The following is a 25,211-nucleotide window of genomic DNA, read 5'->3' as shown; positions in this document are numbered from 1 at the left end:
TTGAAAAAAGGATTTCTCATGAACTCATGTTATCAAACTGCTTCACATGACCCAGCTGATCCCCTGCTTGGCACACTAAACTTCTGCTGGCTAGACTAGCCTGTTCAGACTAGACTTGACTACAAAGAATAAATACTGTGTTAAAGCAGGGTCTTTCATGACCTATTTTGGATCTCAGACAGGAATAGGAAATATTTTGAAGGACAGAAAAATACAAATATGTGCTATTAACTGAAAGGCCATCTGTACCAAATCTTCTCAATGTGTGCAAGCTTGGGGCCATAGAGAAGTACTATGCTACTTTCAACAGCTAGTCTTCTCTAAGGGAATGTTTGACAAGTATGACACCACTAACACCACTTCATGCTCAAAAAACAAAAATATTACCTGGAATTGCTACTTCGTCCCTGAGGCGATGGAGACTCTCTCTTCACTGTTGGGCTGTGCTTAATGACTGAAGATTTTTGATCTACCAGGGCTCGTCTATTTCCTAAACAGGAGAGGAAAAAGGATGAGAAGAAGGGGGTGGGAGGAAAACAGTCTGCTCCCAGGACAGTAACAAGCAATACTATGGTCAGCTAACACACCTATTCAGATTACAAGTAACGAACTTCAAACAAAATGGAAACTCCAAAAAAGCAGCAGCATATATCATATTCTAGCATCACACATCGGCAGAAAACAGTAATGGGAGTAATGCGGAGAGAAAAAGAGAAGATGGTAATGGGAGCAGGAGGTGAAAGGCAGGAAAAGTTTGGCTGCTCTGCATGCAGTTGGACAACAAGAACCATCTTCAAATTAGTCACTGTATGTAAAAGCATAATGCATCGGGGGTGACTAGTATAGATTAGGTGATACTGGTTACCCAATGAGAAAGGGAGCCCAAAGTCAGGCATAGGGAATGCTGGAAATTGTTACATCATGCACAGCTCATGCTGTAGGGAACCCACCTTCATTGCTTACTGGGCCAGCTTCAGTAATAATCTCCATTATAGTATTTAACCCAAATACTGGGACACAAAATATACAATTAGTAGTGTACTACAATATCTATGCTCCCCACCATCAGCATCAAAAAAAAAACAACAACAAAAAAAAAAACAACAAAAAAAAACCTACCAGCTTTTTCCCAGCCCTCCCTCAAAACAAAACCCAAATGATGCTAGAGCGGGAAGGATGCTTGAAAGCCCAAGACAAGGGCCAGCGTAATTAATCTAACAGATAGTGCTTGACTTGAAATTTGGCACCGTGGAACCACTGTACTGCATCTTCATGGACACTATTGCACATATCGAATTTCAAGGGCACTATCAAAAACATCTGCATCACTGAAGAAAAACAATGTAAATGGAATGTGCATGAAATAAAAACTAAAAAGGAGGATGGAGAGTGATCAAACAGCAGCAATGAGATGGAGTCCCAGCATCATTTCCCATTACAGTTACAAACACAGAGTACCACACACACTTGGTAAGAACGGGTTAACGCAGCAATTTTACACCTGTACAACAGAGACAAAAACATTTAAAAAACAGAGAAGTGCCCAGTGGAAATCCCAATGAGCCAGCATGCACACACAAATGAACACGAACACACACGCACACACACTTGCACATGCACAGAACAGACTGAGCTACTCCATGAATATCGGACCCTCGTATGCGCACAGTAACATTAAAGGCCCTGCACAATTACAATCTTCAAGAAAAGAACACCAAAGTGCAGAAGATGAGGCACAAAGCACGAACATGGAATGGCAAACCCCATCACTGTTTTCTTCCAATGTATGGAATTAATTGTTAAGTTTACCCATGGAAATAACCCTGATATGAAGCATGTTTTGTATCCTGTACAATTGGACATGAAAATGTAACCAACTGGTAAAAGGTTGTCAAAAACAGCTGCGCAGAATCTCTGCTAGTGTTTTCACCATACCAGTCCTGTTCCTCCTCATTTTACACACAGGGAACGATTACTTGTCTCAAAAACAAAGTCCAAAGCAGAAACACAAAAACAGCTTTTGGCCTTTGTTTCTACAAGGTCAAAGGTCAGCAAAACATCATACCAACCTTCATCCACATCCCTTCCCACTTCCAGATTAAAGTAATCTTTACCGATGAAAATGATGAGGAGGAAAAAAATAAATAAAATCAACATATTAAAACAAAAGCAGCAACTTCTAATCAGAAAGAATAACTCAAAAAATTTAGAAAAAAAAAATAAACCTTCCCTGATTTAGCAACTATTATCACATCCAGTGCAAGGATGACCAGGCTGTCTAATTTGAATGTAAGAGGGTCATTTCTCTAGTCCCTGTTCAGTCATGTTATCTAACAAGAGATGTCCCAATTGGAAGATTGTGCACCTACGTTAGAGATGGATCTTTACTCTCAATGAGCCGAAGCATGTTTATAATTTGAGGTTGATTGGAAAATTTCCATATAATGAATTGAAAGGACCATAAACACTTTTGAAATCTATATAAACAGAAGTTTCCGTGGGAGGTAGGCATTATTCCCACTTACAAATGGAGCAGCGCTGCTCTAACATGTTACCTAAGGCTAATCATGAAGACAGTGGCAGTACAACAGTATAACCTACCTCTTTGTTCCCATTCTATACACTAATGACTTAAAAATAATACAAAACAAAACGCAAAACAAAACCAACATTCACAACATACCCATTAACACAGGGTAGACAAGCTACTTTCCCATCCCAACACAGTCCGGTTGTTGGGAAGAAGTCTGACTGAGAAATATCAAGGCAAATTATTGTCCTGATAACTAAGACAGCTCCTAACCCAAACTACCAAAAAGCTTCACCATCAAAATTCCTTTTAGGGATAAGACCTGAGACCGCCCAGTAACAAGAATAGTAAAGGCTGTAAGGCAAAGGGAAAAATGGTTACCTTTCAGGCTGGGAAAGGGAGTATTCTTGTCTCTCCCAACTTTGGTTGGTAGGGCTAAGTTGGACAGACTGAAACTTGTGCTGTGGTTTCTATACAAGCTGCCTATGACAAAATGGAAAAAACAACAAAAAACACAATTAAGTGCCTAATACTCACTGCACACATCCAGCTTCCTATAATTCACCTTCTTATTCAAGATCCATAATGATGGAAGTACTTTTTTTATCCAAAAACCTTACAGGCATCTTACCATCTCCTTTACAATGCACCCACATCTGTAATCAGAATATTCTGAATTGTATAAAACATAATTCCTAGCTCTCATGTTACAATCACTGCCATTGTGCCTTTGAGTCTTAAATGTACCACCAATATACACTTATCTTCCTGCACTTACAGAGGTAACTTCACATCAACTGTGTCTTCTAGTTTGATACTCCTCTTAGGAGCAAATAAATGGCAGGGGTCACATGAGAAAACAGGATGATGAAAGATCTCTAAAATACATAATCTTGAAGTGAGAATTGTGCAGAGAGCCTTATGCAACTCTGTAAGTCTGACACAAAGGATTGCTTTAAAATAGAAGCTTTCCATTTACGAGAAGAAAACAAGAGTCTTTCATACCACCAACATATTTTTAATGGCATTAAGAATACAAAAATGCACTGTCATCTGTTTAAGATTCTCATACAGCAAACCTCAAATAGTTCATTTTAAATGTCAGCGTACTATTTCAATTTGCTTTGTTTTCTTTTGTTTCCCCTCAGCCTTATCTTAGTAACAATCTTTTTAGCAGAAACATCCAATATACTTTTCCCCCTGATACAAACCTCTTGCCCTGCTCCCCACAGCAGCTGAAGATTTAACTGGCTATATTTTCTCTCACACATTAAAATAGTTTAGATTAGTTTTCCATACCTGTGGGTTTTATTATTAAAATACAATTGAAAATGGTCAAGAATTTCATTTAGCACCTAAACACAAGACATGGTAGCATGGAAGACATACTACTGGTAAGACTTTTGTATCAATTTCATAAAATAGCACATTTTTTTTTGTTTAAATGAAACTGACAATTTCTGATTTGTGCCCTGAACTGCCATATAACTCAACGGCCTAATGACATAACCGAAGTCCTTCTTACTGAAAAATATATAACGCAGTAGTTATCAGCAACATAAGTAAAAAAGTTCCTATGACTCCCAGCACGGCTTCTGAAGTCCTGCTAACAATTTGACTACCAAGTTATCCTCTTGACTAGTTCATCCCTCTATTCCATCTCCCTGTAAACTCTAATAAATAATAGCAGTTTAATGAATGCATTAGTACATACTTGCAAAAGACATGATGCCCCCAAAACCTTCACTGCTGTTGTTAGAGACTGTAGAGTTTGGGGAGCTGGCCCTGGAGTCCGAATCTGCATCAGAATCATTGGCCAGTTTTAAACTGTTTGGACGGAGTAACTTCTGAGACCTTTGAAGAAATAAACACAAATGCTATTAGCTTTTTCTCCAACCAAAACCTTGTAGAATTGTGAGAGGTCAATGCTGGTCTCGTTCCTTGTCAGTTTTTACCACGCTACCTTTACCTTGTGGGGAAAAAAAAAAGGAAGAAAAAAGTGGAAAGAAAAAGTGGAAGAAAAAAGGGAAGCATCTTTGCATTCAAGCTTTCATTACCTTTCAGGACATGTTGAAAATTTGTTGGCAAAACTGCATTGGTGGATTTGTGGGTGAAAAAGTTGTGCTTTGAGAGCAACAACAAGAAAACCCAATGTCAAACACAGTACTAACAAAGCCCCTCACGTTTCACTGCCAAATACAAAGCTTCACAACCAAATTCCATCAAAGGTTTCCAGGAATCAGTAGGTGATATACTAGAATGTTTCTAGGAAAAATTGTAATTCTGTTAGCTCCTACAACTTAAATAAAAGCAAATAAGGGAGGGAACTGAGCAAGTGCCTTTACCAGAACCAGAATGGTTTGCAGAATTGGAACATTAAATAGAGGTGACCAATGCTACATTTCAGCTGCAAAAGGCAACTGAATGAATGTTAAACTACATGAAACAGAGGGAAACGCCAACAGAGCTGTGCAGAAGGGCAGGAAATGGGGAGGACTCACCTGCTTCCATTGAGATTCTGGTTAAATCTTGGGGTGTAGCTTTCTTCCTGCTCATCATCTTCATCCTCTGTAGGAAAACCATACTGTGGCTCAAAGTATGGATTGTCATACTCTCGTTTCCTCACCACCCCTTCTGAGGAGCTCATGCTGACAGCTGGGCTGTCACTCTCACGACGATCCAAGCTCATCTTGGGAAAGCTAGTTTGCAGTGGCAAGGAAGGGAGATGGTTTGAAAATCCAGCAGCCAGCTTCTCTTCCATCTCCGCTGAATCTGCAGACTCCTGTGGACCAGTCAAATCATTGATTTGTTTGAAAATTTGTATTACTTACAACTGAAGGGCGGGACAAGAACAGCTATTTCAAACTGGGAAGTCTGTAGGGTCCTTGCAGTTCCTGGCTCCCCACCCCAATCCCACTATTAGTCCCTCTGACCTAGGATTTTAGAAACACTGCAGTATTTGTGCATCATTCTAGGGACTTTCTCCCCTGTAAAACAAATCTTACTGTTAAGTGTTAGCTCCGGCTAACATCTCTCTGTTGTCCTGCTTTGTGGTTATGGAATCAGCTCCCATACTTCCCAAATAACCACAGATTCGTGAGTTTCCCCACCCCATTCTCAGTTCCTCCAATGCATTAGATTTTTCCATACTGATTAAAGACATTCCTGCAGTCACACCCTGGACCACCACCCTCTGTTAACATTGTGTTTTTCAATACATGCGAGCTTCTAAGCAAAGGAATGATCTGTCCCAGTATAAGAAGCTACCAGTAAACTCCACCTAGCTTTTGCCCTTCTCAGAATGAACTACAAGAATTCTCCCTTTCTTTATATCTTAATACACCAATCTTGGGGCTGAATTAGTCTCAGTACACACGTGATTCACTCCATGGATGACAGTGCTGGGGCTGCTACTGGCTGTAGTACTGGAACTTGAACGAGGCTGGTTGTTCTCTTGGGAGTTCTCACTGTCCATGGCCTGTTCATCCAGATCCCCTGAGTATTCTTGAAAATCATCAAATTCCACTTCACTAGCATCACCAAGGGCTGCATGTGTCAGGGGGTCAACATCTGTAAATACATCATTTTGCATTAAAGAACACTGCCTTCCTCAGCCTTTTGTTCATCTAAATAAAGATCACTGGCAGATGAGGACTGCTCAGTAGAATACAGAATCACATAAGAAGCTAGGCTGTAAAGGGGTTTTGGAGGTCATCTATTCCAACTCCCTACTCAAAGCAGGACTAACTTCAAAATTTGAAAAACTTCAAAAAAAAAAAAAAAGGCTCCCCAGGAAAGCAGTCACTGCACCAAGCCGGTCGGAATTTAAGAAGCATTTGGACTGTGCACTTAGTCACATGCTCTAAAATTTTGGGTAGACCTGTATGGTGCCAGGAGTTGGACTCGATGATCCTTATGGGTCCCTTCCAACTCGGGATATTCTATGATTCTATGAAAATTAGAGCAGATTGCTCAGGTCCTGTCCCACTGAGTTATGTAAGACTCAAAGGCTTGAAACTCCACTTTGACCCTCGGAACCTGTTTAACTATGCTCACTACAGAGAGCTTTGCCTCGGGTCCAGGCAGAACTTCCCTTGTTGGAACTTATGATTGTTATCTCTTGCCCTTGGGACATAGGAAATGCATCGGCATTCCTGTATTTGGTTTATTGAAAAGAGTAATAATTTCGCAGTCTCGAAAGAGACACTGATGCTGCAGGCTCCATATAAACCACAGAGAATGTATTTTTCTGTCCCCACTAGAATGGAGTGACTCATTAAAGTCAGCACTGAGGACAGAAAGCAGGGGCAGGAGAAAGTTCATAATCTGCTGCCCATATTGCATCTTATCTACTGGCAGGTTGTTTCCAAATCAAGAGAGACACTTTTGTTCAGCAGCACATTATTTCTGTTCTTCTTCTTCCCAGTGTCCTTTGGAGGGCACTGTACATAAGCAGAAACAAGGTCTTCCTTCAGCCTACCACTGGAAATTGAAGGAGTATGCTCTTTTTCCTCAGAGCAACACTACAATGGAACAATACTTTGCTCTGATTAAGAGACTCAGGGGAGGCATTTCCCCCCTCAGTGCAGATGAATGGGGAAGAGGAACCTATGTGGACACTGTGAAAATGAAGCTCAAAGTTACTCACTTGGAGTATCGCCATTAATGTCACATTTCATCATCTCACTGACAAAGTCACCAAGGGAGGAATAGGAGGAACTTGAGTCGTCATAGTCAACACTGTCACTGCCACTGCCACAACAGGTAAAAAAGAGAGATGAGTGGTAGCAGCATAGCAACAGCAGGGCCCAGTATTTCAAAGATGTGAATCAGCACACACTGTTTTCATGGACATCTTAAAAATCTTGTGATATTACAGTTTCCACACACAAAAAGAAGAAGAATCCTGGCAAGAGTAAGGGGCCGGCTTCATGAAAAGTCAGAGCAAATGAAATAATTTTGAGATAGGTAACAAGACAATATGGTATGACATTTATAGGCTCTCAGCAAAGTTAACAAGGTCTACTACAGGTGGACAGGGAGTAGTATATGAATTCTCAATATGTGCCAGAGGGGGGAAGAAGCTTCAAGAGAACTAGAGACCAAAGGAAAAGCACTCCCTTTTTAATACAAATGATAAATCCCACTGTGAGGACCACTGGTGCTATGTAGAACATAAAAGATAAGCAATTCCAAGCCTGAGGGCCTCATAGGCTAAAAGAAAAGAAGGATAATAAAACTAGATGAAAAATTCTGGAAAACGTGGTCAAAAACACACTAACAAAAAATTGTTCTCACTTTACTGAACATACAAGGTCTCAGGCAGTAGGTAGTACTAGCAAGCTTTGCATAACCATGTGCTGATTAGAGATTTGAAAGAGTGGTAGGATGGGTGGGAGTACTTGTAGTACTGCAACACAAATAACCTGAGAGAGAACAGCATGGAAGAGAAAAGCGTAAGGGTGGGAAGAAATACCAAATGACAAGTGGCATACAAGTAGCAAAAGAAAACAGCAAAGTACAAATAGAGAATCATGTTAAACGAAGGCTTGAGAAAACACAAGCAAAGGGATAAACTGCTGCTATGATGATGACAGTGCAGCAAGACAGTTTACTTCAATGTCAGTGTTCTGACCAGACAGAAGAAATAAAACAGCATGGAAGGCTAGAGGAAAAGGCTGCAAACAAGAAGTTGGAGGAAAGGCTCAGAATGATTTGAAGTAACTATCATGTGGCTAGAGTTATGTTCCCCACCAACCTGTCATCAGTGGGGTCAGAGTCTGTTTCTTTCTCTACGGGTACATTCAGTGCTTCAGCCAGTTGTGAATTACTGTCGTAGACACGATAGTGGATGGGCTGCAGCTGGTGGGCATACCACTTAGGTTTGTCACCAATCAGTGCTGGGTCAAACATGTCTGCACAAAAAAAACAAGGAGAGTTAATTGAACTCATTTATTTGTGTTGAAGGCTTCATTCACAGTGAGGCTATTCCTTACTAAGTCTTACACAAAGGGAGAGACAGACTTCTTCTCTGTAAGTAAACAATTAACTGGAAAAATGAGGGGCTAACAGCAATACTAATTTGGTAGAAACCCATCGATATATATATAAATAGAAAAATGTTCCTTGAAATGGATTTCCCCACCCAGCAGGAATGCTGCATTGGAACAGGCTCCCCAGGGAAGCAGTTGTGGCACCAAGCCTACAGGTGTTCAAAAAGCATTTGGACAACGCTTTCAAACATACGGTTTGATACGATCCTGCGCAAAACCAGGAGTTGGACTCAATCCTTGTGGGTCCCTTCCAACTTGGGATATTCTACAATTCTATGAATAGTATGGCATTAAGCTAAGTTCATCCCTAGAATCTCTCTACATTTTAAGAGACAAGACGTCAAAAGCGCAGGAAATGTAAGACCAAAACTTACTGTTATGAATTCTTTGAAAAGCATAGTTAGTAGGGTTGAGTGACCATTCTCCAAAATATTCTACTGCCTGTGTCCTGGAAAGCTTATCTGCAAAAGGTGTTTGCTTTGGCCTGGAGGCAAGAAAGGAGTTTGCCTGGAAGGCCACCACTGGTCGTGGAAAAAGACGAAGAGTGCGAGTATGCATCTGGAAACCCTGCAAAACATTTGGTGAGTTGAAGAATCTCACCATAGCAACCCTAAAAAGAAGCAGAGAATATATATAAGATAAAAAAGACACAACCTTTAAAATGTATGCATTAGGCAATGTTTCAAACCTTCAGAGAACGGTAACTTAGTGCAAAAAGCTGTCTTAGAAAACTTCTTAAAATAAAAAAAGAAAAGCACACACACAAGAAATCACTTAGTTTTAATTCACCACCTCGAAACCAAGACCCACCCAAGGAGAGACAGTGTTCTTGGATCCACTAGCTTAAGTTATGACTAAGTTTCCAGGTATATATTTTTTTTTGTAATTCAAGGCTTGTGATTTAAGCTGAGAATACAATATCAGACTGACTGGTCCAGGTAAAAGGGATGATCTATAGGAGAATGCAAGGAACAAAATAACCCCTCAAGATATATAATTTTATTCATGCACTTAATGGATCTGATACAAACGCTGTAATTCCTTCTCTTTTTATTTTTTTCTATGTAGACTAGAACCTGCGGTAGAACCTGGAAGACCCTGCTTCCATCACAGGACTTAGAGCAATGTCTGTGCTGCCTTCAAGTGCAAACTTTAAGAAGACTCAACACTACCTTCCTGTTCAGCCTCACCTGGTAGCCACATCCACAGAGTCCACATCATTTCCATAGATCAGAGGGTTGAATTCCGTGGAGGGAGTAGACTGCAAATCATTCTGCGGTCTTCCCAGCAGGAGTGGCACCTCCTGCCCTTCGTGGAACTTCTCTAGGTTAAGAATGGGCTGAGTATTCAGACTCATGCTGGCCAGTGCCTAACAAAGGACAACATTATGCACACATTCAGCCATAAATTATTCAAGGAACAAGAGTGAGATCAGAGCTACTCTGCCTCTAGGCAATCACAACAATTATGCATGCTCCATTAGTTTGTCTTAAACTCTTTCTTCTACACTGAGTCAAGAAGTATCTCCAGGCCCTCCTTTACGTGGAGAGTCCAAATGATCTCCTTAATGACAAAACAGTCTTGGAGCTACCCAAGGGTTAGCATGGAAGTCTGCTTTGACTCATTCACGACACGAGAACAGACAATCCAAATCTGACCACTGCTTGTATGGCACTCTGTACAATATATCTGAGAGTTATTCCCACGTGTAATTTGAATACACACTGGGACCTGGAGGCCTTGAAACTTGCCTTGCAACTTGGCAGTTCAGCCAGTTTGATATCCTACAACAGTGTGCAGACACCTCTTACACAGGCATCTGCCTGTACCTATCCCTGCAAACCTACACTTCCATCTGAATGAGGGCTTAATCTCTCCATAAAGCTACCATCCTCTTCAACCCTCATAACATCCTCAGTAAAAAGCACTGGAGCAGCATTACTGGGAAGTCAGTCCCTAACACCCAGATCCAACCTAAATTGCACCTCCTTCATTTCTCCCATTTGCCCACTGAGTCTTCACTGGTTTATTTCAAAAATAAACAAACATATAAAACAAAGTACAATCAAAACACCAAAGGAAAAGGGTAAAATGGAAAATTGAGGGGAAAAGAATAAAATAAAGAACCTTGTTGTCAGGAGTGAGCAGCTGTTGCTGAGTGATTGCAGTCATGCTAACCAGACACTGGAGGCATGATGGAAGATCATATGATAACACCAGCAGCCCATCAGAGCCAAGACGAACACATGACCACAGAGAAACAGACGGAGGGGGAAACAAAAAATAATAATAATCTATTACTACCAAATATCACAAATAAGAGGAAATAAAAAGGACGACAAAATAGGCACATGGAGAGAGGTCTAACTGCCCCACCCCCAAACATCCACATTCGGCTACAGTTCCTCTGGAGAGTGGAAAGGTTCCTGTCCTTATTGGTATAGCAAATTGCTTTCCACTGCAGTTTAAAATCAGGTATCTTGACTTTTATTCATTGACACTAAGACCCAAAAGTAAACAACGGTGTTAACCTTAGTGACATGGGCCACAATTTAGTCTTCTCTACTTTGCAAAGCAACCAGTAGCCCTCCTGTTCCTCTGACAATAGTCAACTCTTGATGATAACGGGCTTAGGAATATATAGGGATGTACTGAATTTTGGTGAATACTCTGCCAATTTTAAATAGAAAGTGTTCAGGGAAATTGCAATTTGTTCTTCTGATATTCAAATTTGCTGTAGTAAGAGAGTTTTACTGAATAGTGCCTGAAATTGCAAGGGGGTGAGGCAGAAGTAAGGGGAAGATAGATCTAACAAAACTCCAAGCAACACATTGCTTCCATCAGTGCTGACAGCAGGTACTGGGGTATCATAGAGGTCACACACTTTGCTCTCCAGGTCTACAAGGAGAGAGAGAGCAGACCTCATCAGGTCAGTAATACACTTTACCTTTAGATACTGCATGCAGCGTGCATAAGGAAAACAGAAATAAAGAGATAAAACCTGCTTGACATGATCAGCAAGGATGACCCAAGCTGATTAATGGCTTAGCAGGACCCGAGAGAAGAGACAGACCTCACACACAGATCTGTGAATGGAGGGGAAACAAAGATGATCATTGCTAGATGGATTGGGTCAGAGTTTAAGCCTGCATGGCAAATGTAAAGGAGGAATCTGGAACTTTCTGCACCAAGCAGGAACAAGTTAGCCCCAAACAACAGTGAGAAACAAAAACCATCTACTGCATCCAAAAGCATTTTGAATTATCTTTCACTAGGCTAAGAAATTAACTGCAGTCATAGGCCTTAGCGATCACTTGCTTTTCCAAATCAGCTCTCTGCTTTAAGAGAGAAAAGCCAGCAGCTAGATACCTAACCCTTAACATCTGTATCAATTAATATCACTTTTAAAGCTTAGGGCAACATGTTGCCCTATTCTAAGAGAGGGGATATTCTATCTGGACACCCATATGTAAGTGGTGTCTTAAATACCTTGACAGAAAATCCCTAGTCCTGTGCTTCCCTACAAAAGTGGAAGCAGCGGAGACAGCAGAAGATAAACAGGCAACAAAAATGAACATGAAATTCCTCGGAAAAACTAAAGATCTAAAACTAGATAAAAGTCTCAGATTTAGGTTTGTCAGAAGAAGGCAATGTTAGAAAATCACAGAGGTGCTCGGGGGACTCAGAAGAAAACATCCCAATAACTTCTTCCCCTATTGATTAGCCCTCCTCCACATCCAGAGCAGACCTTGCCATGACTGGCTGAGGGGCACCTTCTTTAACACATGCACTCTAGCATCCTGATACCTTATTCACATCCATCTGATGTGCCAGGATACACACCTGCTTTTAACACCTTTTGCTTTACATTTGCTGACTTGCATTCTTGTCCAGTACAGCAAAAGAGCTGTGCAAGACTACATCTGCTAAGTTCTACTGAATCTGAGTCCTTCTCCCAACATGCTTATTACCTGTTTCAGATGCTTTTTCAGCTCTGATGCTTCTGGTTCTGGAAGTGATGGCAAAGACTCTGCATTTGTAGGAACGATCACCTGGAATTAAGCACAAGCAACAAACTAAAAGTTACCCAGCTGTAGCCATTTCAAATCCAGAATCCCCTACATCTCCACTGCTTCTGAGACTGGATAAAAGTCATAACATCAAATTAAAAAAAAAAAAAAACATGAAAAACTCGAAAACAACCTGGATCAATACTTTGATTTTCACTTCTTTATGACTATTTAATAGTATTTACAGTGTCACAAACAAGGGAGGATTACTCTGTCATAAACCACAAAAAAGGAAAGTTTGAATAAACCTATACTCATCCTTAAGAATTTCCATTAAGTGTAAGATGTTAAACACATTTCCCTTGAAATAGCCTTGCTCATGCCACAATAGAAAGCAAGATATGTGGCCCCATTTGAATTGTGACAACCAATGCTGCTGCTGCAAGGCTCTTATCAGACCTAGATTCTTACCTAGGGCTATAGTAGACAGGGTCAAGTTACCCAGTGAGACAGCTTTATCATTTATTGAGGATTTATCTTCCTATGAAATAGCCAGACGGATTAACTGAAAAAGAATGCCTTATAAATAAAAGAAGTGGGGACTTTGAGGCAAGGAAACAGAATCCTAAAATTTAGGACAGTAGTGACAGGGGCAGACTGAGGCCAGCCTATAAGCATAGACATTCTTAAATTCTCCTTATGCACACTGATGAAAGCGCACAATTCCCTGGAAACAAAGCCAAAAGTCCTTATGGGTATCACTTACCTTATTGGTATCCAGGTCAATAAGCCATACATCATCAGGCATTTTAAAATCCAGTTTGTAAAGGAAGAAACTTGCTGGAACACCAATGATATAAGGTGTAGGGGCTAGAAGCAACTGAGAGAGACAGACATCTTAAAAAGGACAAGATCTGAATTTGATATCACCATATTCTTCTTTTTTTTTTTTAAATAAATAACAATACAGTAGGTTTACATCAGAAGAGAAAACACACAAGGCTTTGATAAATAAGTCACTAACTCCACACAATAGAAGCATTTCAAAACAAACAACCAACCAAAAAAAAACCACTCCTGCTCCAAGAGCTTCAATTCTCATCTAGAAGAAAATCAGTGTTTTTTTTGCCAGGGATGTACTTTTATGTGGTTGCATGGCTCTAAGGAAAAAAAAAAATAGCTCAACTAATAGCTTGCTATGTCATGGACCAAGAAAAAAAGATGTTCAGAGTAAAAGCCTAACTGGAGAAGCAGAAAGTAGCAAATGAATACACGCTCGGCTCAAACCAAAACTGTGCTGTTGAAAAAACGTCATTAGGCTTAAAGGGCTTTACCATCTCTAGGAAGCCTAAGAAATAGGTTTTCCACACGTTTGTGTAAAAAGCATCTAAGAAGAAATTCTTGTTGTTTCTGAGGATCAGCAGAGGGAAAAAGTTTAGATCAATAAGCCATGTAGCAGCCTGAGATCCGCTGTTTGGGAGGTTAAGTTATCCTTTAAATCTAGAACACCTGGTTACCCACAAGGGGAAAAAAAAACCTGCAGCATCATTTGCAGGATAGCACTGAATTAATAATATGGCCTCAATTCTATCTTTCCAAGGAAAATAATGAGCTCCTGCAGAGCTGACTATTATGAAACCTAGGCTTCCAGATGAAGTAACTTGACATTTCATACTTCTGAGGAAAATAAACTGCAGGCAGTAGTTTCTAAATTCTGAATCAATAGCCCTCAAGATTCCTTAACTACTATGGACCCTCCCCAACAAACCTTAATACTCAGTTAGGAGGGCAAGGAGGGGAAGAGTAAATTCTTGCCATAGTATTGTAGATCTATGGCCTTTCAGTCCATTGCTTGTAAGGTACTGCTTTGAATCACACTACTCACTAAGCAGGCTTTGAGGATGTTATACATAAAAGGTGTTACTACAATTTAAATAGTCGGTGGTGCTCAAAAAACATTCTTTGCAAGGCGTGCTACAGCCCCTGAGAAAGCATGGGGAAAGAAACAAGGACTGCTTCTATATGTTTGAGACATCACAGAAACATCCTTTGCAAAAGACTAATGAAGGCAAAATACGTACCTGTTCTGCAGAGGCCATGCAGGTGGGAAGCAGAGGGATCACTGGAAACATATACTCTAAGGGGTAGATCATAGCCACAAAGGCCATCACAGACATGGAGAGAGCGTTATAATCTCGGGACTGCAATACAACCTGCAACCACAGAAACTCACATTAGCACTGCAGCAACCCTTCTCTTCTGGTACTCCCCCCAGGGGCATACAAATATCACAGCCTGCAGGACGCTGTTTTAACAGCTGTGAACTGGACGACCCTTCAACTAATCTGTCTGAAAGCAAACTTCAGGCGCTTTTTACAACAAGATCAAAACTTTTTGAAACAGGAACCTCAGAAGGAGCTATTCCTTCCCGCCTCCAGACAAACTGATCCCAAAGAATGCAGTAGACAGCCCTTCCACACATCCAGCCTACCCTGGCTTTGGAGAAGGCAGAGCTTCCTACCTACCTATCAAAGATCAACTCTTCCCTTCCTACCTTGTGCTCCAGAAGGATGCAGGTCAGCACCTGCAGACAGGCATCCACTCCCAGCAACTCCAAAGGCAGATGCAATGGAAAATCCACCAAGGTGAAGCGGGATGGATCAGGAAGAGCAAAAGTCAAAGCTGGCTGCAACTCATGTGGCAAGACTTCCACATCCACCCGCTTCTGGCCAGCGACGGGCATCGGCGAACGCAGCAGCCTGTATATCCAGGCCTCAATCTCACGCAAGTCGTGCAGCAATGCACTGGACTTCTCCTCCACAAGGAGGGAGCCTGTGAAAATCCGCCACATTGTGTCCCTGCACGTGGAGAAAAAGAAGATTAACACTCCACAGCTTCATTTGACAGCCATTCCTCTTCAGGGTTGCATGGCTCTTCGAGGGAAAGGGAAGAGTCACCAAGAATTAAATGATGCAGCTAACATCTTTGGCCACTCAAGGGAAGGGAAGACAGGGATTTAACCTTGCTGAAACAACAGCTGTGGGGAAGTACAGATCTTTCTGAGGCAGAAGTCAACACAAGTATGCCACATTGGTCCGAGAGGTCATTCATTCATTTAAACGATCTGGTAAGGTCCAGATCTCTGAAGACACATCCTGCATTGCCCTGGTGCTTGAAATTCAGCCTGCAACTGGGATACTCTCGTATCTTGTCCAGAAATGCTGCAGCCCGGTTGACTGTACGATTGCTTCCAGCAGTTCTACAAACTTTTTCAAGAATATGAAATAATAACTTGAGATAATAAAAATATGCCACACCAAGATCTCCTGGGTGTTTTCGCATCATAAAATATTTTTACATCCTCTCTTAAATTGCCTTTTATCGTTCTGACAAGCTGAACGACCCACAGCAGAAGTGGCTGCATTTCAGCTGAGAATATAAATTTCTGAAAGTTGTCTGGGAAGCATATAGGTACCTTAGCAAAACAAGCAGACATTTTTCTATGCATTAAGCTAGCAATCTGCAAACTTCTAGCTCAAAGGCAGGCTGGCCAAAAAGCATGTACAGCATTGCTCAAGCCTTCAGTGCTTCAAAACTTGAAACTGGATCTGACAAGGGAAGCAACGTGGATAGTCCTTTTGATCCCTTAATGCTGTAGCACAGTATGCACGATGGCTGGGAACCTGCTATAACCACTGGGCACAAATTTCAGCCTGATAAATATTTTTGGTTACTGTGATAGGTCTGTTAGAATGGGATGGCTCAAATTAGAGCTCAAATGGCTCAAATTTAAAAAAAAAAAAAGAAGAAGAAGAAAAAAGGATGACACTGGAGACCTCATAAATAACAAAAAATTACAGAATTTTGGAGGGGTCAAAACAACAGCAATTTGAGATTACGCTGACTGATACACCTCTCAGGAACTGTGATGCTTCCCATCCTCTGCTCCTCCCTCAGCCACTTGTAACGCACAGGACATTAAGTTGTTAACAGGCACACTCAACCTTCTGCAAGCTGTAAGCTGGCATTTTTATTCTGCAACCACTTCAAAACCACTCTACTTTTCCAGGTCACAGCTTGCAAACCACACAGTAATTCAAACCAGCAGCTTTACTCGTTCCCCTGATGGATGCTTAGCCTCCTCCTCTTGCCTTCCTCATCTGTCACTCAGTTCTTCTCCTCTTAACTCTAAGAATTATGGTCAACAACGGCAATTTTTTAAAATACTACATGCCATTCAAACACTGGAATGCATCAGCTCTCCTTTCAAAATTCAGTTGAGTTCACAGAGTTGAAGAAAGTCATAAAATTTAGCTCTTTTCTGCCTCAGAAAAGATTAGACTAAACCAAGTGATGAAATAAGCTCCCTTAAAGCATACTTCCATTAAAAAAATATTTTTTGTTCTGAGAGAAACATTTTTTCCTCACCGTCAGTGGATTCAGGTGATAAATCTGTTAATGCAGGAATTGACACAAGCCCAGCACAATCTCCTAGAGCTGTTCTGGGGCAGGAACCCAACAAGCAGGTCACCACTCTCTGAAAAGGGGCAGACTTCCTCTTTCACAAAAAGCATACAAAGATGCAAGTGTCAGATGTCCTGTCAATTTTTGCTTTTGAGATGTTTAAGCTGGAGCGTACCAAGCTACAAACTCACATTAAGAGCTATCTCACAGCTCAATCCCTCTTAATAGTAAGGTAATTCCCTCTTTCTCCAGAGATTCATTTTATATTTGCTCTTATTAGTTCATGTATTGGAAAGGAAAAATATCTTCCTGGCATGTAGGTGTCAGGTACAATACAAATATACATCCATAACTGATACACATAAAGACCTTGGTCCTTCTGTACCCTACATTGCAACAGCTTTTGTTACATACCCAGCATTATAATAGCAGATATGTAAGATTACCAAATTACATAAAAAAAATACCAAGATCCTATTTAATTTGCTGTTGCAAACCTCCATTCCCATATGCTTCATAGCCAGCTCCTTCGTTTCCTACTCTCTCCCCTCTTCAGACTTATACTTTGATCTCCTTCAGCCATTCCTGCTTCTCTAGTCTGCTCTCTCCCATGCTGAAGTTCAGACTGTGTTTAACGAGCTTATGAAAAATACTTTCATCATTTCCCTCTGGCCCCAAGTTGAAATTCTCCCTGCCATTTCTCAACTGTTTCTAATCTGCCAGAGAACCACTAGCCCTGACACGCACTGCCACGGAGCTTATACACCAAAGCAACAATCGCAGCATCAGTGCCCAGTTTCACAAAGATCACGTTCAGTCAGTTGTTAGCAGTGCCTCCACAGGCATATCAAAAATTAAAATCATACCAGGAGACAGAACCAGACAGAGAAGTTTTACACAAATCATCACAAAAATTTCCCTTTCCTAGTGTGATTCTGGGTTAAAACTGCAAAAAGATCAACCACCAATTTCTGCAGCTACACCTATGGAGACAATTTGCCATGACAATTTGACAATTGGAAAAAAACAGTGGGAGGAAGAAGTTTTCTCCCCCCTCAACATACCTCTGCACTCCACGAGGAATCCCCAATTTCTTGCCCAACAGTCTTTCACTACAGCAGTCCACAAGTCGCTTGAGGGTGTACAAACATTCACGGAAGGTGGAAAAGAAGGGATAGTGACTGAGGATGCACAGAGAAGTCAGGGTGCTGTTCCGAGAGCGATGGCTGCCTTTGGCCAGCCGCTTACTGCGTGGTGATCGATTCACATCTGGGGTAGACTCTGTACTTGGAACCTGCAGCGAAGAACCACTCTCTGAACTCTCAGTGCCCACATCCTCTTGGGGCGCAGACACATCCCCAGATTTGGTGATTTTCTGTCCCTCACGAGCTCGATGTCCTCCTGTGCCTTCTCCCTTCTCCTTAGGTACTCGCTTCTGGAAGGAGCGGTAGAAGTTGACACAGATTCCATAGCGAATGACACCTGTATCCTTGTCTGTGAGTGTGAAGACGAAAGAAATGTCATCACGGAAGCTCATGCGTTTCTGCCGCACGCTCAGGCATCCTTCTGGCTGGCAAAAGAACACAACGTCAGGCGGCAGAGGAAAGTCCACGTGATCTTCTAGAGGATAACGTCGGAGCAGCTCAGGAGTCTGAGCAACACTATCACTGCTTGGCTGCCTACAAAAAACAAACAAACAAAAAAAACAACACACACTTACGTGATTAATGTTGATAAAATCTTTGGTATCTCCCTAATGACAGGTCAGGGGCCTGCAAGTTCAGCTTCATCTTTGGTTCTCCTCAAACCTAATATCCAGGGGAAGTGCAGCACTTCAATCACTAGCCACAGTTCTCAATCACTAGCTCAAGCCCAGGAACTGCAGAAAGGTTAAATAAAAGCCTACACCATCGTTACCAAGGCCCAACAAAGAGTCCCTCTATTCAAATTTGACTCAAGGAGCATGATATTCCCAGGGGAATAACATATTGCTATGTTTCCCTGACTTTGATTTCCAAAATGAGTTTAACTGCATGGGTCTCTGGGGAATACTTGGGTAGGAAAGACACTGTCCCCCTCCAAATACACAGTCTGATGAAAATTCAGTGGATGAACAAAATGAAAAAGTGTAAGAGAAAGCCCTCTAGAAGGGCTTTGTGCACCTATTGCACGTCCCTGGAATTTATGTTGACCTATAAGGAAGACATACTGACAACATTTGGACTGTTCCTAGAGAGGTTTCTAAGAAAATAATAAATTATAATATCCTGCCAAGGCAAATAAAGGGGGGCCCTGATAAAGGTTAAAACATCATGTCAGTCATGGAAGCCACACCACAATTTTGCCAGGCTACAAAAAAGGAAGCAGCTGTGACAGAAGTGTAATACAGCTAACACAATACTGTTAGATGATGTATAACATATAATAAGCTTTAACAATTCCAGCAGAAATGCATTGTAACCACGGGCTGAAAAGTAGAGGAAAAACCAAGAATGGTAATGCTTTTCCAGTACGAATGTAGGAAGAGGCTGAAAGCAAACAGAAGCAGCAAAAATAAAGCTGCCTTTAGTCAGATAGAGTCAACAGACCAAGTGATCCAAGTAATACAAAAAAGATCTTAGTTTATTTGGTGAAGCACATTACAACCTGTTGTTGATTTTATTAACCCTAAATGACATTGGCTTCCGTTAAGTTAGCAACAGAGTTCTTGACAAGTTCCATGAACCCAAAACCTCATCCTGTAAAATTGTCATTAAAAAGTTTTAGCAAATGTGTGTGTGTGTGATTGATTTTTTTTTTAAAGTTGGAGTGTGAGCTACTACAAAAGCTGGGTAGTCATACGCAGGCCTACTTAATACTGTGTCTCACCAACCTTTGTACAGTAAATCACTAATGGAACACAAAGACAGGCAACACTATTTATACCTGATTTCCCACCAAAAGAACAGCTTGTTTCAAAGCATTAACTAATTTTCCTACCACCACTTTCCCATGAAAGTTACCCAAATAACTGTCAGAGAAATAATAATGTGAAAACCAGAAAGCAAGGGAAGAAAAATATTTCCAAAACAATCTCTCTCTGGTTTGACCCCTTTGCTATAAAGTCTGTCCTCTTCCCATTTTCTACAGTAATTAGGATTTAAGTAAGCACAATACTAAATGGGATGCAGGAGCCCTGGCTCTACCATCACTCTCCTGAGGGACCTCATGCGAGACATTTTCTCACCTTAATACTTTAGATTTGCCCATTTCAAAATACAGATGAAACTTATTCTTCTCTTATTTGAGAAGTGCTGGATTTAAAAGCAAAACAAGCAAAAAAAAAAAAAAAAAAAGCACCAACAAAGCAAAACAAACAAAAAAAAACCAGACAAGTAGCAATAGAATGTTTTTAATTTACAAAAGAAAATTGCTGGCATAAATAGTTCTGCTGAACATAGTTCTTCCAAACAAAAAACTTTACTAAACTAAAAATAAACATGCTTTAGTAAGACATAAATTGGTAACAAAATCTATACTTCCTGAACGGTTAAGTACTGAAATATTGTAAGAAAATAAGAGCCTTAAAATCTTTTATGTATTAGTATCCACTAATGCATCACCTGTTAAGAAAAATGTCAAATAATATTGGTACTGTTTAAAGAGTCTACTTGGAAATAAACGGTTATAAAAAGTCATCAACAAAGTACCAGTTAATATATCCTAAGTTCATGTCTTTACAGTAATATGAGCTACAGAGAGAAAGACACAGTCTTCTCAGACACTTAGAAGAATTATATCTAATAAAAAGGAATACTTCCAGAAGACATTGCTACTTGTGTGCTGTGGTAATGAGATGTGATGGTAAAGCCACATGGAGCTCCTAAGGAACCTGCAGTGGAAGTTACTTCAGTCAACTGCATCTCCTATCAGAGGCACTTGTTGAAGTGCCTAGTAAGACAACAGACCTCTAAGCAGTAGCAATCTAATTATTGTTGCCTAGCAAAAAACTGAAATGATGCTAGCAAATCCTTAAGTGAGGACAGTGGACACTGTGAGCATCACTGAAGGAGGCAGTTAACATTTCTTCCCTCTTCTTTACCTAGTTACTTTCCAACTCTCACAGAGAAATCGTGGTTATTTTTCTACAGACAATAAGAAATAATTAAACTATTGAATTATTCTGTCCAGAAGACACAATAATAAAACAGTTATTACTTAGGAAATTACTTCATTTCCTCCACTTAGCCTATTTCAATATTGCACTCAAAGCATTTTGAAAAGAAAGTAGGAGGTAAAGCAACAGGCTGATGCACATAAAATGCTGATATTTAGAAACTAAAGTACAAACATTTCGGAACACACCCATTAAAGAAACTGGCAGAAAGTTACCACATAAACTCTGAATATAGAAAAATAACATTTGCTGAGCATCTGTGTATTAGATATAGAGTGTATAGATATAGAGTGTATTAGATATAGAGTGTATAGAGTGTATAGACGTGTGTGCTGTTTAAGTAGACAAGCACAACATCTTATTTATTGCTGGCTACTAAAAAAATGAATAATATATTAAAAGGATTCATGTAGTTCATAATAGGACAAATGAGTATTAGAAGGAAAAGTGGCCAAGTAAGGTAAGTTTCAGACTTGTTTTTAAACTGGGTTTACAGACTACAGTTCAAAAGCTAGAGAAGTAAACCCAACTAGCATTTCACTTCCGTGTGGCTTTCAGTATTTGCAGTTTGTGAATCACCCTGTCCTGATGTCAGTGGAAGCAAAGTTGTTCAGACTCACAAGCTATCAGTCATATATAAATTGGCTACTCTTAGTCACCCTTTGCAGACACATGTAAAGGTCTGAAGACCACAAATTAAAAACCTCTGACTGCAGTAGTATCTTTCAGAAAGTGGCCTAGGCAAGTACATGCCCCTTTTTTTCACACATTCCAGTCAACTCTTATTCAGCACAAAGCACGGCCTCATCAATAGATGCCAGGCTATTTGTCGTGCTGCCCCCCACGCCACCACCTTTACTGCCTACAGAAAAGCACAGCTGAGAATCTTCTCCATTACCTGGCTCCAATGATAACAAGGTAGTCAAGTAACCGAGGGCAGCTTTTCTTTTTCTGCACCATTGTCCTTGACCCCCTCCCTATGTCATCTCAGTGAATTCCTGTTCATGGATCCAGCAGTCGGTTATCCAGTCAGCCGTGACCAAGTGCCTTGGGGAGCAATTCGCTTTGAAATGTCTGGCCAGTTCAACCTATGATCAAGAAAACCAAAAGTGTCAAAGGCACAATCAGGAATAGCAATTACATATATGTATTAATTACATTCCCCCAAAGCCTGTATTCTGGGTAGCTACGGCCATCCCCAGACCTCCCTCTCTTCACGAGTATAAATATACACTATGAGATTTACTTCCACTTCACCTTTTTTGAATTGCTCATATAAACAATGCATATGCTCAGAAAGTCCCAACTCCAAGCTGGCGCATCCTTTCTGAACCTGCACAGACATCAGCATGAGCAGCTCTCGTTAACGTGCTGGGAGAAATCTCTACCAAGGCTGGCTCTCAACATAGCAACAAGATGCAGTTTACGGAGGGAAGCTGAATTACAGTACGGGTTGCTAATGGGAAGACAGGAAATAAAGAATAAACACAGGGTTATTCTCAGCGCCAGCTGATACTTTGCTTAAGGTGGAAGTAGGAGGTGCTTTCCAGAGGACATACAGGCACCAGAAAGTGAGACTGTAGTTAGAGCAAGATGATGAAGAAAAGGCACGATCCAGAGCATGCACCACATGCAGAAACGCAGCAGGGACTGAACGAGGCATTTCCTCTCAGGTGGGACGGAATGCAAAAATATAAAAAGGAACCCAGGGTGGTTTTGTTGCTTTATTAACAAATAATAGTAATACGGGAACTGTTTACATGTAGCCACAAAAGCAAAGCAAGATGAAACACACAATAAACAAGAGGATCACAAGAATGACCACAGACAAGCAAACAAGCCTGTCACTGGCAAAGAGCTATTCATGAAATGGTTTGAGGCAAAAGTGTCGTCCAGGCAAACCCCTGGGATTCCCACAGTGCTTGGGAAAGCAGCCTTAAAATGGCAGCTAAACACAACTGAAGCAAAAACTGCAACCTGAACTTTAGGTGTCTGGTAAACAACGTAGCTAAAGAAGAGGTAGTATCAAGAGAAGCCCAATTGGATGTGATCCACCTCACCCTCCCAAACCTAATGACCTCCATGGCCCCAAACGACTGCGATCCCCACCGCTTTTTCCTGTGAAGATACAGAACTGCATGCTTGAGCAGAAGTGCTTCCTGTAAATGATACTAAAGTTTCTTTCACCAACTTTAGTCCATTTCCTTGATCTTGTACATCTCAGGTTGTACAGATGCTCAACCTGTACTACAAGTTAACTGAACAGCCCACTAAAAACATTAATAAAGCTATCTTATATTTAAAAAGAATGAACAGATTGTCTTTTGGCGTGTACTGATAACGAGGTTTCTATTTCGATTTATCTTTACCTCCTAAGGCTGTCATAGAATACAGAGAATTATTACTGTACTAAAACCTTTCAGTTCTGCAACATAACACTTAGGTTTTATTTGTATAAAAGTATATCAAATTTACTAACAAGCTGAAAACCTGAGTCAAATTAGGTAATTTTCTTGACGTTTCTCTCATTACTTCACAACCAGAAGCTAGGTAAAGGCACTGTAACCATCAGTATTCATAACCTCATTCAAAGCCTAGCAACACATCAGCTTTTTTTCCAGCCCTTCGTATTTCAGGCACAGTTGGGGAAGTTCATTCATTATCCCTCCAAACAGCACTAAGAATAACACGAAAAATCTGTGAATGTATAATATTTACTGAAAATGAAATGCATACTAGAAAGCATTAATTATGGAGTAAAAAAAATTTAAAGAAATCTTAACACATCCCCTCCACCCCCAAATATTTTTTGAGACTTCACAGTCGGGTTTCAGTAGCTCCTTAATTACAGTTGGGGTAAGGTTGGAAAATGACAGCGATATGAACACCCTCTCTCAGCAGCAATATTGTTTATAAATTATCTTCTCTAAACAACAGACACAGGAAGCAAAGCTCCTGTTTATTCATTTTAATGGTATCGCTGAAAGCACTGAAGAATCTGTCCTGCGACAGCTCTTGATCCAACACATTCTGCGAGTATCTTGGTGTACGCAAACTTGAGAGGAACACGATGAAATCGGGATGATCATATGGTTATTTTGCCCTCAGTTTGGAAGGAAAACAGATAAAGTCATTATTCAAATAGTTTTACCCAGAAACTCACTGTTCAGTTACAGGTATGAGCATAGGAACAAGTTACCATGAGGTGCCCAAGAAGTACAACTTTGAGAAACTTTTGCTACTCAGTGGTAACCAAATTACGTTCTTCCTCTGTTACAGAGGATCCTGCCCCTCAGTGAACATGGAGTAAGTAAACTGCATTTACCATGGAGTAAAAACATCTGCAATGACAACAGATCAACCGAGAAGCTAAAAGAACAGAACCTTAGCTTACCCCTCAGTGACTGTCCATATCCTGTGCTTTTTCTTCAGTTGTGTAGCCTGGAAAACATTTCTTATGACTGCAGTTCATCAGAGCACAAAGAGGACATCTCTTTTGGAAGATGAAGTTTTGGTGAATTGGAGCAAGAGCAAGAAGAATCAGAATGAAGTTTAGGTATTTTTTGCCTTCCTTTATTCAATCTCTCCTTCACAGATTTAGTATTTAGAAGGGTGGTAACAATTAAAGAGCATTAGATCAGCATTTGCTGGAACTCACCTTCCTGCTCCTGGTTGCCACTGGACACCAGGGTTAACTTGTAGAAGCCAACACGAACAGGCTCCACAGTCCTGCCTCTCTCCCTGCGGCTGCCCAAAGCTCGCTTTCAGGCCACGCTTTGTGCTGGTACAAGTGCTCATGCAGTGACATGATGAATCAGACCAGGGAACTGATAAGGACTAAAATTAACACCCTTCTTTCTTTCTTCTTCCTTTCCCATGCCACTTTAGTTTTTACTGGGTTATTTCTACGACTAGAATCACCAAGTGGCCACACAAGTGCTCGTGCAGGCACAAGGAAGAGGTAGGAGCAAGCAGCTCGGGGAACATGACCATGAACT

At 40.8% G+C, this 25,211-nt stretch overlaps 1 protein-coding gene across 31 annotated transcripts in view; it reads right to left on the bottom strand.

The window, feature by feature from the left end:
• The window catches only part of MADD (MAP kinase activating death domain), a 67,912-nt gene that overhangs the window by 33,294 nt on the left and 9,407 nt on the right, over positions 1–25,211 (bottom strand). For 9 of the 31 annotated variants that reach the window (XM_080592493.1, XM_080592501.1, XM_080592495.1 and 6 more), the window contains exons 2-18: positions 22,112–22,301; positions 18,122–18,736; positions 15,148–15,451; positions 14,675–14,806; positions 13,360–13,473; positions 12,555–12,635; positions 10,711–10,767; positions 9,774–9,952; positions 8,958–9,193; positions 8,290–8,445; positions 7,179–7,286; positions 5,907–6,100; positions 5,032–5,312; positions 4,245–4,384; positions 2,912–3,013; positions 951–1,010; positions 388–490 (exon numbers count right to left, since the gene is read on the bottom strand). In XM_080592493.1, coding sequence (XP_080448619.1) covers positions 388–490; positions 951–1,010; positions 2,912–3,013; positions 4,245–4,384; positions 5,032–5,312; positions 5,907–6,100; positions 7,179–7,286; positions 8,290–8,445; positions 8,958–9,193; positions 9,774–9,952; positions 10,711–10,767; positions 12,555–12,635; positions 13,360–13,473; positions 14,675–14,806; positions 15,148–15,451; positions 18,122–18,736; positions 22,112–22,173 — 2,924 coding nt within the window. In that variant the 5' untranslated portion in view covers positions 22,174–22,301. Of the gene's footprint in view, positions 1–387; positions 491–950; positions 1,011–2,911; positions 3,014–4,244; positions 4,385–5,031; positions 5,313–5,906; positions 6,101–7,178; positions 7,287–8,288; positions 8,446–8,957; positions 9,194–9,773; positions 9,953–10,710; positions 10,768–12,554; positions 12,636–13,359; positions 13,474–14,674; positions 14,807–15,147; positions 15,452–18,121; positions 18,737–22,111; positions 22,302–25,211 lie in introns of all 31 variants that reach the window. The other 22 variants (XM_080592522.1, XM_080592503.1, XM_080592496.1 and 19 more) reach the window with 6 other exon arrangements.

Source organism: Anser brachyrhynchus (assembly GCF_964034855.1).
Source record: "Anser brachyrhynchus genome assembly, chromosome: 5".
NCBI classification, from domain to species: domain Eukaryota; kingdom Metazoa; phylum Chordata; class Aves; order Anseriformes; family Anatidae; genus Anser; species Anser brachyrhynchus.
Note: the sequence above shows the minus strand (reverse complement) of the source record. Positions and strands in the feature narration are given on the sequence as shown.